At 38.3% G+C, this 19,031-nt stretch overlaps 1 protein-coding gene across 3 annotated transcripts in view; it reads right to left on the bottom strand.

Annotated features, from left to right (window-relative positions):
• Positions 1-18,954, bottom strand: part of LOC103154482 (CREB3 regulatory factor-like) — a 43,615-nt gene extending 24,661 nt beyond the window's left edge. For 2 of the 3 annotated variants that reach the window (XR_001659202.1, XM_016662737.1), the window contains exons 1-7: positions 18,560-18,954; positions 17,870-18,081; positions 8,860-8,930; positions 6,612-6,670; positions 6,415-6,531; positions 4,533-5,310; positions 399-572 (exon numbers count right to left, since the gene is read on the bottom strand). Coding sequence is in view for 2 of the 3 variants with exons in the window: in XM_016662737.1 (XP_016518223.1) it covers positions 399-572; positions 4,533-5,310; positions 6,415-6,531; positions 6,612-6,620 (1,078 nt within the window). In the remaining variant the exon portion in view is untranslated. Of the gene's footprint in view, positions 1-398; positions 573-4,532; positions 5,311-6,414; positions 6,532-6,611; positions 6,671-8,859; positions 8,931-16,502; positions 16,717-17,869; positions 18,082-18,559 lie in introns of those variants that run through there. The other variant, XM_007575775.2, reaches the window with a different exon arrangement.
• Between the last annotated feature and the right edge of the window lie 77 nt (positions 18,955-19,031).

Here is a 19,031-nt window from a genome sequence, read left to right as displayed (position 1 = left end):
GTACAAATATATAATATTTAATTTTATACATTTATTTATTTATTGGGTTTTACATTTTTGTCTTGATTGAACTTGTATTAATTTCTATTACCTAAAAATTGTCACTTTCCTAAAATACAAAAATAATGGCCGGAGTCACTAAGTAATTTTTCTAATTTTTCTTTGAAAAAAGTGAATTTGGCAGGTGGAAAAAAATCACCCCCTTTATTTTCTTTTGCCTAAAGATGGTTTAGGCAAAAAAAAAAAAGTGACTTAGGTCATTACTTTAGGACGATGACTAAATGAATCCCGGGGGCTGGTCAACATTTTTCATGAGGGGGCCTTGGTCCCCTCGTGGCCCCCTCTTGGGGTCGCCACTGTTGTATCCTTTTTTTATCCTTCTCCTAAATGTTGCTCACCCTCACGGCGGTACAGCGTGCTGGGCAGCGTGCTGGAGCTCCAGGACAGAGACCAGTGGACGTTGCTGCCCAGCTTCTTCTTCGTGGCCGACTCCCTGGAGCGTCTGTACTCCCAGAAACAGCGACGCTTAGCTGGACGCTCGCCTGGCTGCCTGGCTGGCTCGGGCTCCACCTCTGGAGAAACACGCAAAAACAGGAGGCAGAATTAGAACAAAGACAGCGGACTTTAGTTTTATCCTGATTTACTCTGACCTCTTCTTGAATTCAAAGACTGTCTATTCCTGAGTGAAGCCAAGTAGAACTAACCACCTTCTTCAGTGTGTAAGTTGTTACTGAGGGAAACAATGTAAGGTTTACTCATATGAGCAATGTGTAGAAAAAGGAAAGTTATCAGTTCTCAACATTTCATATCAACTTATCCAACCAATGATACATTAATTAATTTTTTACTCTTACTTGAGTAATTTCTTGGACGACTACATTTTACTTTAAAATGTATGTTGAAGTAGTGCTACTCTCACTTGAATACAGTTTTTGTGTACTCTACCCACCTCTGATGACCACCAATGAATTACAACCACCAGAGGAATGTACTTCAGTAATTTCTCTAGGATGTGTGCATAGTGTTATAATATTACAGACTCTCTATTAATTCATAAATTAAGTGTTGCTAAAAGTTTGCATCAGATAAGAAGCCCATCTATCCTTAGGCATAAGACTCAAGTTGAATTATTAGCCCAAATTTTAAAAAAGAGAACAAATAATAACCAGAGCAAAATATCTAATCCTGTCAAGTATCAGCAGAATTTCAATTATTCTGCAGTAAAATAAGTAGCTATTTTAACTTGATATCAAAGTAAAATACTAGAGAAATGTGGCTCTTTAACCAGGTGAGGACTGTTTTTTTTCTTGCATATTGTGAAATAATTATTTGGTTTAAATTGCAGCATTAAGTTAAAACTCCCAATTCAAGATTAATAAACTTAAAAACCAATGTTTAGACAACTTGTCTCTTGTTGTTAAATCAACTTCATGAACTTTAATTTCTGAGTCAAAAACCAAAACAATTTTCTTGCATTTTCAAGGCTGCAGGTGGACTTTCATTTCCAAGATAAACCACCTTCAAATGTTTTACAGTGTGTTTTGCTTTCAACTAAAGACCTGTTGAAAAGAAACAAAATATCTTAAGTCAGTGGTTCCTTTTTTTGAGTGATCGGAGAAACGGTGATGAAACCATCCCGATGCTGAATCCGACCCCCGAGCTTTTCTATTATTACTAAATGTCACACTCTCTATAGAAGTGGAAAACATTGACAGCCATATATAAGACAATTATTAGAAGAACAACCTAAAAAATCTGAGCCCTAATCATAACTGACAGGTTTTTAAGTTTATATTCCCGCCTGTATGAAATCATGCTGGGAGCCTTAATCCACCAACACAGGCTTCATGTCCAAATGAAAAGCTAGCACCAGCAGAAGGCACATATACTGTTTCATGGACAGACGTCACTGTAGATTAGCCTCAGGCGTCCAAAGCCACAAATAATAGCTTCATAAATAAAATAAATCCGCCACTGGGACAACAAAAAGAGATGCTTCTCCACATCCCAATAAAATCCGGCTCTGATGAAGACGTTCTAGTGAGAGCAAATCTGATTTGCACAAACAAAACACCAAGTCCGAACGTTTTTCCATTAGCCAAGTGCTTCCAGATAAACACACACACACACACACGCGCACACACACACCCACACACACACACACACACAGCTTATGTAACATAATGTCATCTGGTCCAGTCTGCAGATAACACCATTGTCTACATGTTCACATTCTCCCCTCAGCTCAATCTTTCCATCCCACACAGACATATTCTGCCTTTTTCCCTCAACCTCCTAAATTCACAAACTCAACACATTTCCACCCATTACAGACGCCTTTGGTTTGCCACGTCAGAAATTGTTATGACAAGATTATCTGGTTAAATAGACACCAACTCTGTGGAGAAGAAAAATTGAGAAATATGACTCCAGCTGGGGTTTGGCATCGAGATGTATCCCTTTGTTACCTTGCAGTAGGAGGCCTAAGATTTGTTTATTTATGCGAGGAGAAGGGATGATAATGGGAAGGAGACTGGAAAAATAAAACAAAATCTACACTGAAGATCTACATATATATATATGTAATATAACATATGGAATAGATATGTTATATATATAATCTCTTCATTATAAATTTAAAATCTGCAGCAGTGGTCTGTCTCCAGCAGCTACTATAAGCTAGCATAAACTAGCTAAGCCCAACATCAGGGTTAGCTAGTTTTCTGTGGGAAACCCTGTGTTTTACATACAAATATAACATATATATGTAATATAGCATATCAGGAAGATATGTTGTATTTAATTTGTTCAATTTAAATTTAAAATCTGCAGCAGTGGTCTGTCTCCAGCAGCTACTATAAGCTAGCATAAACTAGCTAAGCCCAACATCAGGGTTAGCTAGTTTTCTGTGGGAAACCCTGTGTTTTACATACAAATATAACATATATATGTAATATAGCATATCAGGAAGATATGTTGTATTTAATTTGTTCAATTTAAATTTTAAATCTGCAGCAGTGGTCTGTCTCCCGAAGCTGCTAGCTGCCAGAAGCTAATATAAGCTAGCATAAACCATCGGGCTTAGCTACATTAGTTTTCTGTGGGAAACTCTGCATATTTCATATTTATTCAATGAAACTATCAATAAATATTTTTTTAAAATGTAAAATATAATTAAAAGCACTTACTGTTTGCAAGTTAGTTTTACAAATCACATGAATATCATAGTATTTGTACAAAATATGATAAAACTTTAAGTCCATGCCGCCCACTGCTAGCTGCTAAGCAAAACATTTCTTCAGAAAACACTTCAGGTCAACTAATGAATCCTAATGAATGCATCCTCTTAGTTAGAGAATTAATTATCTACCTGATGTTTTTAGGTCAAATTTCACACAGGTATATACAGTGAATCTCCTTATATTTAAAATGAACCAAACCAGAGCTGGTCCCTGGTAAATTATTTATTATTATATAATTTATTTATTTATCATTTGGCATAGACCCAGATTAAATTAGACATTTATGCACTATATAAAAAAAACATATAACTCTTTTTTTAAATCACTTTTTTCACATTAAACCAGATTAAATATTTCCTGTTTCACACCAGTTAACATTACTATAATTATTTATATTTGCTAAATACAAGAAGTTTTGATTTTTTCTGAAAATATTGGAACATGCGTCTGTTTCTGGTGAACCAGAAGCTACTGTAAATACTGTTTGGTTGTAAGATCTTTATCATGTTGATGCTGGTTTTCAGATGTGGAACATTGTGCAGGTCTGCTCTTGTTGCACATTCAGGTTCTGGTTTACTGGCACCAGAACAGTTAGCAAGGCACAAAGATTACTGTGTGGCTCAAATCCACCAACTGCAGATATCACAGTCTGAAACTGGGTTCACATTCTGGAAAACAAAGTCTACGCTGCAAAAACACAAAATGTTACTGAAGTCATTGCTCTGGATTACAGGTCCATATGGTCAGGCCTTTTTCGGGTTTATTCTCGATAATGAAACCTCTGGTCCAACCAGGATCTCACATTATTTGCACTTTTGTGGGATTGTACTGGGACAAAAATGAGCAACAAAGTCACTGCAAAAACACAAAATCTTACAAGAATTTTGGTCCACTTTCTATTGCAAATATCTTAGTAAACTTGAAATTAGACAAAACTGACTTACAAGTAACTTTTTAATAAGAAATAGGCGCTTGCTTTAAGTAATTAATTCCTTAATATTGATAAAACGTACTAGTTTCGCTGGCAGATTATTTCACTTATAACATGACATTTTCCCATAAGTGAAACAATCTGCCAGTGGAACCAGTATTTTTTAAACAATATTCTCAAAATATTGACTAAAATAAGCTCTTAATTTACTTTGTAAGATTGTTTGATTTCAAAACTTGTAGTTTTTATTGCTTGTTTCATAATTTATTATGTTTTTATGAAGTAAAACACTTTGACTGAAATGTGCTGTGCAAATAAATAAACTTGACTTCACTTTGCCACGTAAAGCCAAAACTCACCACACTCAGTTTCTGAGGAGCTCGAGAGTTCAGCCTCCACCGCCGTTTCCTCTGCCCCTTCCTCCTGTTCCTGTTCCTCTTCCTCTTCCTCCTCCTCCTCCTCCTCCTCGTCCTCCAGCTCTGTGTTCGCCTGGCTGTCCTCGCTGCCCTGCACCTCCTGCTGAACCTCAGCCTCCTTCGCCTCCTCCGGCAGAGCGCTGAGCGCCGGCCTGGCCGCCTTTTCCCCTCCTTGGCTCAGAGAGTAGTTGTGTTCCTCGCTGCAGTGCTCCAGCGCCAGCCCTGACCCGGCCGCCGCCGCCGCCGCTTCCTGTCCCTGCCCCTCCTCTTCCTCGGGCGCCACCTGATACACCTCCACCGTACACTCCATCGACACCTCTTGGTCGCGTTCGTCTCCCATCCCCATTCCGGCGGCACACAGCTCCCTCTGTGTTGCCACGGTAACGGGGCCACGCGGCGACTCCTTCCCCGCCGCCGAGACCTGGACTTCCTGGGTTACTGGAGGGGCCACGCAGCCGTCCCTCCTCTTCTTCCACTCCTCCTCCTCCTCCCGGCTCCTCCCCCAGCGGCCCATCAAGATGGCGTCCTCGGAGCACGCCAGCAGCTCCCCGCCGACTCCGAGGCCCAGCTTGGTGTAGCGGGCCATCTCGTCCAGCGCCGACACATCCCAGCGCTCTGGATGCTGGTCCTCGCCAAAACCGCCATCATCCACCAGGTCGCTCAGTAGCTCGAAGGGCCGTTTCCGTGGCGACGCCGGGGAGCCCAGCATCAGGAGCACGCTCTACAGCAGGCGAGGGGAAGACATTTATGGGTGAGATGGACAAAGTACTCCAGTATTTTAGCAAAGTACTGGAGTACTTTAGTAAAAGTATTGATACTGATGGACAAATGTTGCTCAACTACAAGTAAAAGTTGCTCGGTCAAAAGTTGACACTGCAAAAACTCAAAATGTTACCAAGTATTTTTCTCTAGTTTCTAGTAAAAATATCTTGTTTCATTTGGAATAAAACTAAATTAACTTACAAGTAACTTTTCAGCAAATATAAGAGCTTATTTTAAGTCAGTAACTCCTTGATATTGATGAAGACGTTCTAGTTCCACTGCAGATTATTTCAGGTATCAAATGGGAAAAATGTCTTGTTGAAAGTAAAATAATCTGCCAAAGACACTGGCACTTTTTATCAGGATTAAGGAATTATTGACTTAAAACAAGCTCCTATTTTTTGTTTAAACTGAAAATACATCAAATATTTGTCTTACTTAGACAAATAAGATATTTTAAGAAAAATATTCTAAATTAAGACAATGTTACTTGAGATTAAATTTCTTGAAAGCAGCAAACATACAGCTCTGGAAAACATCAAGAAACCACTAAAAATGACCAGTTTCTCAGATTTTACTCTTTATAGGTTCATGTTTGAGTAAAATGAACTTTATTCTTTTATTCTATGAACTACTGACATCATGTCTCTGAAGTTACCAATAAAACATTTAGTTTCTATTTGCAGAAAATGAGAAATGGTCAAGATAACGAAGAAGGTGCAGAGCTTTCAGACCTGAAATAATGCAAAGAAAACAAATTCATGTTCATTTAGAAACAACAACATTAATGTTTTAATCAGGAAGGGTTCAGAAATCAATGTTAGGTGGAAAAACCAGGAGGTGGATAAAACTTAACTTAAAATGCTCATTTGACGGCGGGATTCTTATTTTTTAAGCCAGATTTAGTTTGAATCATGGTGCGATTTCTTAATTAAATAGTTTATTTCACAATTCAAAGAGAATCGAATCGATAAGTGATATCGATGATGGAATCAGTATCGCTAAATTCCCATCAGTTCCCATCAGTTCCCATCAGTTCCCATCCCCCACCCTGGCCTCCTACCTGATCGTACTCAGTCCTGCCCCCTTGTGGCGACATGGCCAGCGGGCAGGGGCTCAGCAGGCCCCTGTGGCCCCCGTAGGCCTCGCCAAACGCAGGCTCCATCCCATTCATACCCGGCTGCAAGCGGAGAAGCAGGTGAGAAACTGTGAACATGTAGGCCAAGCGCAGCGAAGGCGTGAGGGCCGGAGCGGCTTTACCTGAGGCATGCCCGAGGCAGGAAGGTGTCAGGATGTGGACACGTCACATCAGGCAACTTCTGCAGCAAAAACAAAACGCACTTTTCATTTCAAGCAAGAACAGCTCTGCTGCGTGTTTCCGCTCTGCAAAAACACAAAACCTGACCACGGGTTTTATTAGAATAAACATCGTAATTCACTCGAAATAAGACAAAACTAACAGATTTTCTGCAAGGTGAAGCAGCTTGTTCACTGTAAAACGTGAAGTTGGTTTAACTTGAAAATGAAAGTTCACCTGCTGACTGGAAAATGTAATTTAAGTCACAAGAAAATTGTTTTGGTTTAAACTCAGAAATTAAAGTTTATGAAGTTGATTTAACAACAACAGACAAGTTGTCTAAATATTGTTTTTAAGCTCATTAATCTTGAATTGTGAGTTTTAACTAAATGCTGCAATTTAAACCAAATAATTATTTCTCAATATGCAAGAAAAAAACTGCCCTCACCTGGTTAATAAAGGTTAAAAACATTTTTGTTTGCTGTTGCCCAGTGTTAAATTTTTTAATTTTTATTTATTTATTTACTTGTTATTGTTTTTTAAAACTTTTTAAATGTAATCTGTGTAATTTTAACCTGTTTGATGTGTTTTTTTTCTTGTTTTTATCTTCTTTATACAAGTACTTTGAGTGAAAGTCAATAATTATTGAAAATTAATTATTGACTTAATTAATTTTGATTAAAGTTGCAAAGTTATTTATAAGTTACTTTTTATTTAAAGTGTACTAAGATATTTGCAGTAGAAACTAGACCAGAAATACTTGGTAACATTTTCTGTTTTTGTATAAGAAAAATTAGTTCAACCCAGGAAAACAATTCAAATTTAGCTGAACTGGTGGCGTTTTGTTGAGGAAAATATTTCGTACTTGTTGAATCTTGTCTCAGTCGTCCCCCACTTTACCACCTCAATGTTTTTATTTGTTTCTATTATGCTACAGTGTTTTGCTCAGATTTTTAAAGTCGGCTGCTGTTGGTAAAATGATGAATGGGATAAATGGTCTTGACTATATTTGGCAGTAATAATGTAACATAATGTGATAATATTAGATCTTAAACGGGACGTATCATGAAAACTTTCATGTTTTTGTTATTCTGTCTCAGTTTCTACTGCTTCTAAAAACAGCTCAAGTCCTTTAAAATAGTAATAAAAAAAACACTCAGCTGTTTTCTGCCAATAAGTTAATGTTTTTTGGTGTCTGGAAAAAAACATTAGCTTAAATTTGTGGGTACAGAGACGTGCAGACGGGTAGCGTCTGCAGACTGAGTCTCTCTCTGCAGAGCAAAAGGAGACGTGGCTCCTTTTCTGTGAAGACAGAAAAGATCAGATGATCTCCCAAAAATTAAGGAAATTATGGAAGATTTATCGATTCGCCCTTAGTAACCAAATTCAAAAAAATTGAAGATAAAAGATGGTTTCCATTTCAATTTAAAGAACAGCAGCACATCAAGCAATCTTACATGTTCAAAACAAAGCAACCATCGTTTTGTACAGGTTAATTTGCAAACCCAGACCTTCATAAAAGGAGAGACACACAGAAAACACCTGAATTACTGACTATAAACAATAAAACTACATTAGAAAAAGCCAATTCTCCTAAATAAAGGAGGTTGATCTGATTTCTCTGTTTGTTTTTAAATCCCATTGGGAATGTCCATTTATTCAGATCACCAAAGCTGCAGTAATAATCAATTTTGGATGTAATTTTGCACACAGTAAAAGGCAACACCTTATTTGAAGTGGTGTGCATAAGACTGACAGCATGAACATGAAGGAGTCTCCATGAATGTTTATGACTGTTGTCATGAAGTGTCAGTCAGTAAATAATGACACTTTAATACAAAGTTGCATTGAAAGTTTAATTAAAAGTGTCAGCAGTCATAAAAATTCAAACTGCTTCATCTTCATCGCAGTCTTATTTATGCACACCTTGCCAAATAAATGTTATCCAATACAATTTAAAAAGCTCTTCAGACTGAAGGAGGCAGAGGGGGCGTTTCATTCTGGGGGTTTTCAAAAGCAGTCACTTTTCTGCAGAAGGAAAAGTGACCATTAAAGCATCAGTGGATGTGATTTACACAAACACAATGGTTCTACACACAGCAGAGGAAAATATTTTACAGTAAAAAAGATAAAGACGAATTAATTTCCAGAGAAAACGTCACACAGTCAAAACGTTTCCAAACAGAAGCGACAGAAGGAAATGTTTCTTACCTTAGACTGAGAAGGTGAAAAAGTGGAGCCCTTTTTTCACATTTCGTATCCCCAAAAATCTTTGTCACAGTCTGAAGAAACAAAAGAAACAGGAAGCTGTGAGTCTCCTTAAATTTACACTCACATGTTTGCTTTGTTTGATCAAAAAGCGACAAACTATCAGAGGATTTTAACGTGTCCAACAGCAAACATTTCTGAGATGAATGTGATTTGGCAGCAGGAGCCATTTTTCACTGTTTGGCTTTATTTTGCTGTACTCTCTCCTTTTTAAAGTCTGTGCAGCCACCAAAGCTAAACCTGCTCGTGTTTGTGGCCTGCTTCTCGTTTTGCTATTAATACATCCATTTATTCGACATAAACCAGCTTCCTGCTGAACAGAAATGTAGGACATGTCACTTCCTGTCAACAGAGAGCTTTCCAAACAACAATTGCAGAAGCTTTTATGGGGCAAGAAAAGGTTAAATTTGATTATGCAGCAAATATGGAGGATTACCACAGAGCATTTGTTACTTCTGCATGAACAGATGTTTTGACACGAGCTTCAACAAAGAATAACTTTGATGTCACTTTGTTAAATATTACACAACCTGCAGAGGAGGAATGAAAATCTAAGCACCTGGAAACAGGAGAAGACAGTAAATCTAAAGTAAAAACGCAAATTAAATGATTCATGAAGGCAAAATCTTAGCAAAACTCAAACAGCTTATAGATTTATGGCCAACGTTGAGCAGCGGCGCAAATGTTTTTTTCACACATACTATGAACACATTCGTAAGTCTTACAGGATCCTGTCGGCACTTACATTCAATTCATGTGAAAACTTAATATTTATAGCTGGGGTGTTAAAAGTGCGGCGCAGGGGCCAGTTTGTGCACCTTGGATTGATTTTGTGCGGACCCCCATCTGCAATTCAACTATGATGCAATTTTTATTTGTAATCAGGGTGAAACTATTACCGAATTAGTTAAAATAAAAAATGTAAAGTGCAACACAAAGCATTTGTCTTTTCATAGCCAAGCTTTTACATGAAGTAAAACCGCATTTATCCAGAGACGTTTACTGAAAAGCCGACTCTGCTGCTCCCACATCAGCTTTTATTGTATGCATTTTTTAGGTAAAATAATTTTATTTAGAAAACACATTTTCAGCAACAAGGCATTTCAAAGGGCTTTACATGAACACAAACAAAAGAACAGAAGAAAAATAAAAGTAATCCACAATTATAAACTAGTAGGAGTTTCTCTTGATAAACTCCTATTAGTTTATAAATATGATATTTATAAACTCCTGTTAGTTTATAAATATCATATTTATAGACTCTATATGTGCGAGAGCCAGACAGGAATAATGTTTATAAGCCATAAACAGAGCAGGCGCCTTGAAATCCTGTTCTTATTACTGAAAATAAATTTGTTAAATCAAGTCCAAAAGAAACTAAAAACTAGACGCCTTTCATTTAATACAGCAAATTTATTTTCTGTAAAGTATTTTTTAACTGCAAATGCATCCTTAAATGATCAACCATACGTTAAAGGAATGCTACTTCATTGCATTTTAGGCAATCAAATGTTTATTTTCTTATTTTAAAAGGAATGTACTCAATTGTTTAGAGGATTTTTATGTATTTTTAGTATTGCATTTAAAAAAAGCTGAAATAAAAAATCTGCAGAATGTGCCCATTTTCTATCTGATTTTCCTCTAATAAGAGGCCATTTTGAAGCAAAGCATTGGTAGCTGCACATGTTCAGGAGGTAGATGCTGATTTTTTTAAAGCAATCGATCAGCTAATCAGATTGATAAACGGATTTAAGATGGTGGGTTATTATATTTTTACTTGTTCTAATTATATCACTGCACTGAAATAAAGTGCAGCTGATCATTTTGTATAAACACAAAAGCACAGTGAGAGGGCTTTTTAAACATAAAGCTCATTCTTTAAGCTTTTGGTGATTGAATTTGAATGTCAGCGACTGAAGTCTAAAATTAGCACACAGGAACTGAATCTGCAACGTTCACCGAATATATTTGTTGCACTGTCAGAACCTTTCGCTGTGACTTCAGATCTCTCCAGGGGAAAATATCCTGAGTTGTGAAACAGGAAGTGGAAAGAAAACATTATCCTTGACGTCTAAACATGGGCTTTTCTGCAGCTGATCAGTCAATATGTCCTGAGAGGCAGCTTAGCTGACAAATCCCCACTGAAAACAGGCTAAAATAAAAAGAAATTGTTGTGATAAGTAGACTTTTATTTACTTTAGAAACTGAGTTTGAAAAGACAATATGCCCTCATTCTGTGCACAACTGTAACCAGATTATCTTGATCAGATTACTTTGAGTAAAAATACCAGTTTCCTGCTAACAAAGTTTTAACAAAATCTTGGCAACAAAATTGAGAACGTGTGACACAAAGATTATATCGTAAATATAGAAATTCCTACTATAGAAGCTGTAATTTTAAGTTAATATGTTTAATATGATTACCTACTAACAATTATTTTAGTAATCGATTATTCTATCCATTATTCTGACGATTAATTGGATTAAGTAGTTAGCACATTGTATATCTGTATTTACTCTAGTAAACAATTAATTACAAATCGGTTGACAATCATTTCAATAATCGATTAATCACGATTAATGATGATTAATCGTCTCAGTCTTATTACCTTTCTTCGGCCAGTTGACTAGCAGTGCACAGCAACATGTGAGAGGAGGTTATTTAACTTCCCTTTGGGATTAATTACGTATTTTTGAACTTGAATTTGTCACTTTATGTTCCAAAAAAAGCCCAGATATTCTAATACTTCGTGCAACTTCTTATTGGAACGACTTCTGCTGTAGCTACGTGGAAACCTCAACTTTTTTTATAACGATGCAGATAAAGAACAAACAACAAAAACACCGTGATGAGCCTAAATGTTGTAGTTTATAGAAAACATTTCTTAGCTGCATAAAACGGCTCACTGTAAACGGTAAAAAAAAAACAAGTCATCCGCACATTGTTATGATAATGCAGGCAGGTTTCCAGAGAGTTTTTACTGCTTTCTCATTTACAACTGAATACAGGGATTTTGGCTGAGGTTGTTCAGAAAAAAATGTTAAACCGAATCGTTAGGAAAAGTGCGTTTTGACTCCCGACCCGATCACACTCGACCAACGACATCTTTAGAAAAGAAGAGACGAGGCAAAGCTGTAAGCACTGATCAGCCTGAGACGCTTACAAATGGCAACATGATGAAATACAGGGTAACATCTATGCACACACACACACACACACACACACACACAGCAGAAACAATGCTGGCATACTGTTGGAAAACTGCGGAAAAGCCAAAGCATGCAGCTCAAACAGACCCTTGCTCAGTGATTTGAGAACAATGCCAGAATATGTTCCCTTTGGATTGACCTCGGGAGCACAGGAATGAGGAAATGAAAATCTGCCTGGCAGTTGTGAGAAGCCGCTTGGAAAGCTGGTATTTGGCTCATAAAGCATGCCAGCTACCAAGCCGCTGTAACACAAACAGTCGCCAGACGCATAAAGTAAAGTTTGAACTCGATAAGGAGAATAATGATCCCTGCAAAACTACGAACGCTAAGAGACATACCTCTCTAGCACGGAGAAGAGGCGATTCAACCCGCAAAGTGCTGCAGGTTTGTGGAAGATTTAGTGCCGTGTGCATTTTCATGCCAGCGGTTTTGCTTGTGCACACAACACGACCGGCTTAAATGCCAGTTTAAACTGCTTCCTTCTCTACTTAGGAAAAACATGACAAATGCCTCCACAACTCAGGTACCAGGAATCCTGTTAGTAATCGCATTAAACGTCAAATTATGGCACAAAAGAAACACACAGAGGAGTTCAGCAACGTTAACATGCTTTTTAAATAAAATCTCAGATTTTAGGGCTGCTATGAATTATTGCTTCAATAACCAATTATTCTACTGATTATTCTGATTACTCGATTAATCAATTAAAAAGTTTGCACATTCTGCAGATTACGTTAGCTGGAGATAGGCACCAGCACCCCTCCCGACCCCACTGAGGGACAAGGGTGTTCAGAAAATGGATGGATGGATGGATTCTGCAGATTTTCCATTTAACCACTGAAGACTTTTTACACAATATTAGAAATACATTAAAATATGCAAACAAGTAATTCAATTCCATTTGTAAGTAAGAAAATAAACATTTTATAGCCTAAAATGCAAAAAGAAAAATCGATTACTAAATTAGTTGATGATTATTTCAACAATCGATTAATCGTCTCAGCCCTACACTCATGTTCTTTCCTGACTCTTCTGTGTTTCTGTTCAGACTAGGGCTGGACAATAAATCAATTTTATTGATTAATCAAATTTTTGTTTGTTTTTATCTTTGGAAAATCTGAATTTTTTGTTCTCACAATCCACTTATTTAGTTCAAAGTTCAGAGTGACGTCAGCACACCACAAAGATGTCATCCTGTTTGACCAAAGTCTTTTACAGTTTCTATTTATTTGGACTTTGAATTTAGGTCAACTCTGAACTCAAAGGGTCAAGCTAAGATTTCTTCTTTTAATAAAAAATAAAGTCATGATGTTGCAAAAATACAGTTGTGGGAATATGAGAATAAAGCCAGAAATGTTATGAAAAATACCAAAAGATTAATTACTCAAGCTTTGCAATAATTAAAACTACTTTTTCTTGAAATATTATGACAGTCTTCTGGTAGAATGGCGTCTTTATTCTGCTAATATTATGACTATATTCTCTTAATTAAACAAATATTCTTGTTTCAGGTTCTAATACTCTGTTGTGCAACTTACAGAAAAGAAGGTTAAAGTAAAAAAGCAAGAAAGAAATCTATTAAAATGGTTGGAAAAAATCAGAGATTTTTAAGCTCAGCAGTATTTCAGGCTCCTGCTGAGTTGCAAAGCAGGTATTTCTGCAACAACTGGCTTCATTTTGCGACTGTTGGCTCAACATCGGACTCGGTCCAAAGGTCCCACAGCTAATAAACTCACTCTGACAGGTGGATTTTACAGCAGCACCACAGGGAAACCAAACAGAAGCCATTAATCTCCAAACACCGTAAGTTTCAATCCAGCAGCTCCCATCACTGTGAAGATCGACCAAAGATTTGTTTTGTTCTTTGCAAACAAGAATCTGGGAGCAAACAAAATGCCCTGAGCACCGCAAGGTCTGTGGCCAGATATATATTCACAAGCCAAACAAGAGTGCTAACATTTACAGTGTGGAGCGATACGGCTCATGTGGTGCAGTTCATGCATGACGGCGGCCATTTTGTCCTTCATATCGGTCCATAGAGGGGGGCTACGCTGTTTCAGAGGGAGGTAGGAGTAAAAACACCAGCTTCAAAGTAAAACTGAACATGTTAACACAACCAAAGATATAACTGACTATAGGGCTGAAACGATTAATTGAATTCATCGTGATTAATCGATTATTGAGATAATCGTCAACTAATTTAGTAATCGATTAATTGTTAACTGGAGCATACAGACTCAAAAACAGAACAAATTACTGAAAGAGCAACGCAGTCAGAGCCAAAATTTAGCCAAAATTGTACACAAAATAAAAAATATAGTATATATGTGTGTCTGGAATGCACAAAGACGTTCAATTCAGACAAACATGGACAGAAATCTAAAATAAGATCAGGTTTCCTGCTTGGAATTTGACTTCAATCAATCAAGTTTGTTTGTTTTGCACGTTTCAGGCAGTTCAAAATGCTTTACATCACAAAAACACAAAAATGTAATGTAAGAAAAATGGAAAAAATCGATCTTCAGGCTTTTTTCATCCACTAATCAATCCATACGTCCATCTATCTAGTCAATTTGCCTCTTTTCATTCATTCATATATCAGTCGATTTGCTGTCCCATTTGCATGTCCATCTATTCAATAATCCATCTTTCATTCCTACTTATAAATATTAAATTTCTGCCCATACTGTGCAATATTTTTACTCTTTATTGTCTGACACGTTGCTGCTGTTGCACAGAAATTTCCCCACTGTGGCACAATAAAAGATATTTCTACTTTTCTTCTTTGTCTTTACAGGGTGTGATTTAACAGTTTTCATGTATAAAGCCTGAGGAAATTTGAGGCTTGAGACTTTGGAAAGACTGGAAAACATGCAGAAATCCTGAAAGATGTAGAAAGATGGACATTTTAAACATCTATATCAAAGCTGGAGCATTTTAATATTTTCTATCAATAGAATGCCCAGAGGTTATACTGAAGTAAGAGCAGCACTACTTCAACATATTTTTACTCAAGTTAAAAAGTAGTCATACAAGAAATTACTCAGTAAAAACAAAGGATTTGGTCAAAAAAGCTGCTTAAGTACTGAAAAAATAAATAATGTAACATTTAAAAACAACATCAGATGAACCAAAATACAAAGTTATGTGGAAATGTTGGTATTTTAAAGTCCAAAATGAAAATAATTCGCACAGATAATATAATTCTTAAGTAGCAAAATCAGGCATAAAAAACATTTTTCCAAATCAATTTCTTTCACTAAGAAACTTACAAAACTTTAACAAAAACTGCAGATATGTGTCTATGTGGTGATTTTTTTAAGTTAAAACGGGCTTGTTCTTCACAGTGGGAGAAATTTTACTCAAGTAAGAGCAACAATACTTCATAATAAAACTACTTAAGTAAAAATTAAAAGTGCAGCGTAGTAAAAATACTCCTACAAGAACATTCTGTCGAAAAAGTTACCCAGGTAAATGTGACTAATTTTTTTTAAAATCAAAACTTTAAATGCAGAAACATGTTTATGAGTTTCTAGGTAATAACTTTTATTTATTTATTTCTTCCCCTTTAAATCATGGCATTTTTCATGCACTAAGCACAATCCTGTCTGTGAACCTTGCGGTAAATTTAGATTGTGAGAAAGAATCAAAATTCAGTCGCTGGAATAAAGACTCAATCATAACTCAAGCATGATCCTGAACCACGGATGGCTGCGCACGAAACAAGGCGAGCGGAGCAGCGAGAGAGGCTGGGATGGAACACCATGGCCGAAAACCGCGATGAGGAGGCGGGGAAGCGGTCCGGGGAGACACCGTGCTGTCTGTCAGTCAATCTGGGAAGCCCATTTAAACCCAAATTAAAGCTAAACAAATCAATCTGGACACCGATCAAATCACAGATGTGCGTCTGAGTTCTCCATTTCTGTCGTAATTGCGTGAATGAATGCAAAAGAGGAAAAGTAGGTTAAATAAACGACCCCCGCCTCCCTCAGTGTCCTTGGAGCTCCGTTTCCCACTCAGCCACGGAGGGATGGAAGTGGCTCTCCGTCCGTTCAGTGCGCATCTTCCCCCCAATCGGATGCAAAAAAAAAAAAAAACATTTCTATGAGGGCAAACAAATTGGATTTAAGGGTGGAGATCGGGTGCCGGTTGGTGGGCTATCTGGTCATGAACACGCGGTTGTGTCCGCGCAGCTGGATGAAACAGCAGCGGGGGAGGGAGCTGTGGTGGCCGGCTGAGAACATCCAGAAGGCACAGCCTCTATTCCACTGTACACACACACACACACACACGCACACGCACACACACAGTCCTAATAACCCTCCTTATGCATATTCAGTTTCTAAAAAGATAAAAAGAAGCGAATATGTCCTCACCAGCAGCCGCTGCTGCGCTCCGCGGCGCGGAGAGACGACCCGGCAGTCATCCTTTCAGCGCACAGACAACAATAAAAAATGGGGCGCAGCTGGCAGTGCCACCGGATGTCCGATATTAATGAGGATGAGAATCAAACCTCCGCGTTTTTAACCCCCCCGCCCGCCATCAAGGGCTGGGTTTTAACCAATCTGCCTCGCACTTTTGCAAAACCTAGAAAAAACAGTTTAATCGCTGCTTATATCCACCTGCAGCCCCGATTGTAGCGGGCCAAAACAAGTTGGACTCGGTGTGCAATGTTGCTTTTTTAGAATAAAATCCGAACCGACTCAAGGCTCCGTGATGCGCAGGGAGGACTTTGAATTAAAAGGGGGTTCCTACTATCATCAGAGAGAGTGATTTCCTCTTTAAATCTTTAAATGGTGGCGCCGTTGCCCTGCAGCTATAAAGGTCATGAGTTTGAACCTGGGGTTGTTCTCCATGTTCTCCCTGTGGGTTCTCTCAGGGTGCTCCTACTTCCTTATAAGGTTAATTGGTTTCTCTAAATTGGTCCTTCTTAGGTATGTATGCTCTAAACCAATGACAGTTGGCGTAAAAAGTGGGTATGCACCATAGGGGCGCTGCATTAGAGGGGGCGCCAAAATATGGGGGGAAATTCTTGCCATTTAGCATTTGCTGTGTTTAGCAGCTGTCTGTGCATGTGCAAATTGTATGATCAGTGTAAGGCAGTATTATCCTTTGTTTTTGAAAACCAGAACAGTGAATTGTTCTATTAACCTATTCAACAAAAACATGATACTCCCAAAAGGGGGGGAAGGAATTTACATCCATGATCAACAGTCTTGTTTTGAAAGATGATCAATTATATCAATCAATTTCATTAATATAGCGCATTTATTAAGTGTTGTGTAAACATAATAAACACATCATATAGTCAATAGTTGTAAAAAAATAACAGACATTACATCTTGTAAAGTGCAATCATCAATACACATCAAATATGTTGGTCAAATTTATGGTCCAAACGCAGCTGTAATCGGTGCGTTTTTAATTTTGGTTTAAATGAACTCTGTTTCAGCTGTTTTGCAGTTTTCTGGAAGTTTTTCCAGATTTGAGGTGCATAGCACACAAAATCTACACTCTGAAAGTTCTGGTGCTCTTATGGCTTAAAGGCCCAGCTGCTTATTTCACTACCTTGAACAAATATAAAGTAGCTAAACACCATGCTCTAAATGGTAGGTCATATTTTAATACAACTTAATTTTTTTTCCTCCTTTATGTGAAGCTTTAAAATCCTTGAGTCAAACTTTTATTCAACTACTTTTTTTGTTGTTGCGTGTGTCAAACATACAACAGAATGATGCTTTACCTTCGCGGAGGTCCCCGTCCGAGTTGCCAGGCTCCTGAAGACCGTGGGTAAAATGTCTGCCACGGCCTCTCCAGATGATCCCACCCCGCACCATCCGCGGAGAGGAGCGGGGGATCGCGATCAGACGGCAGCTGCGGCCGCTAAAGCCTCAGAAATCCCCTTCCTCCTACGGCCACATGCAGGAAGTTGGTTCGCAGCCGGACAGAGCTGGCCTACATCGCGGATAAACAGGACAGGAAAGACGGTTGTAGGACTGTATAACACCCCCCCTCTCCTCCCTAATTCACCCCACCTCCTCCTGTTTCTCCCTCTCTTTCATTGGTGCAGATAAAAGCCTGCCGTTTTATAGACGAGAGGCTGGGGAGAATAAAGACTCACCTATTTAATACAGCTTTAATTAAAACAAAAATGTGCTCACACTTGCGGGGAGCCCATTGCGTGTTTGACTTGCTGTCGCCCGCTGGACTCACTAAACAAATCGCAAAGTGACTTTCTGCAGCAGTTCCGCGATTTAAAACACACTTTATATCCAAATAGAGAATGAGGAATAAACATAAGGAGGGCGTGGGGCTGTCACTGTTAGGAACTGACGCAGCAGCAGCAGCAGCAGCAGCTGCCCGGCTGGAGGCAGCGCCGCGTTTCAGGCTGCGGCGGACCGGGGAAGCGATAGGAAGGAGAGGAGCGACTAACCTGCCAGCAGCTGGAAGGGTGTCAGCTGTAACAACAGCTGCAGTCCCCCGCGTCTCTCCGGCCTGACCCAAGTTTACAATAAATAGTTTATGTTGAGCGTCAAAACAAGACGTCGGAGGCGTTAAACTTCCGGGTGCGATTTCAAAATAAGAGTCTCGAAGCACGTTACTATTAGGTTAACGAGGCAGTACATTTTAGTTATTGTAAAAATGTAACGATATGAGGGTGAGTAAAATATAAGGGTTTTTTCGCTTTAATTTTGTTGAAGAAAAAATAAAGAGATACAAACAGTGGCAACCCCAAGAGGGGGGCATAAGAGGGCCATGGCCCCTTCTTGAAAAATGTTGGCCTCTCCACTGGCCCCTCAGATTCATGTTCAGGTCAGAGAAAGGCATACAAAGTAACTCTTTCAATAAAGACATAATTATAAAACCTAATAAATAAATAAATCCTGATAAATAAATCTATGAAG

The sequence above is a fragment of the Poecilia formosa genome, unplaced genomic scaffold (assembly GCF_000485575.1).
Source record: "Poecilia formosa unplaced genomic scaffold, Poecilia_formosa-5.1.2 Scaffold388, whole genome shotgun sequence".
NCBI lineage: Eukaryota > Metazoa > Chordata > Actinopteri > Cyprinodontiformes > Poeciliidae > Poecilia > Poecilia formosa.
This window is presented reverse-complemented; position numbering and strand designations above follow the sequence as displayed.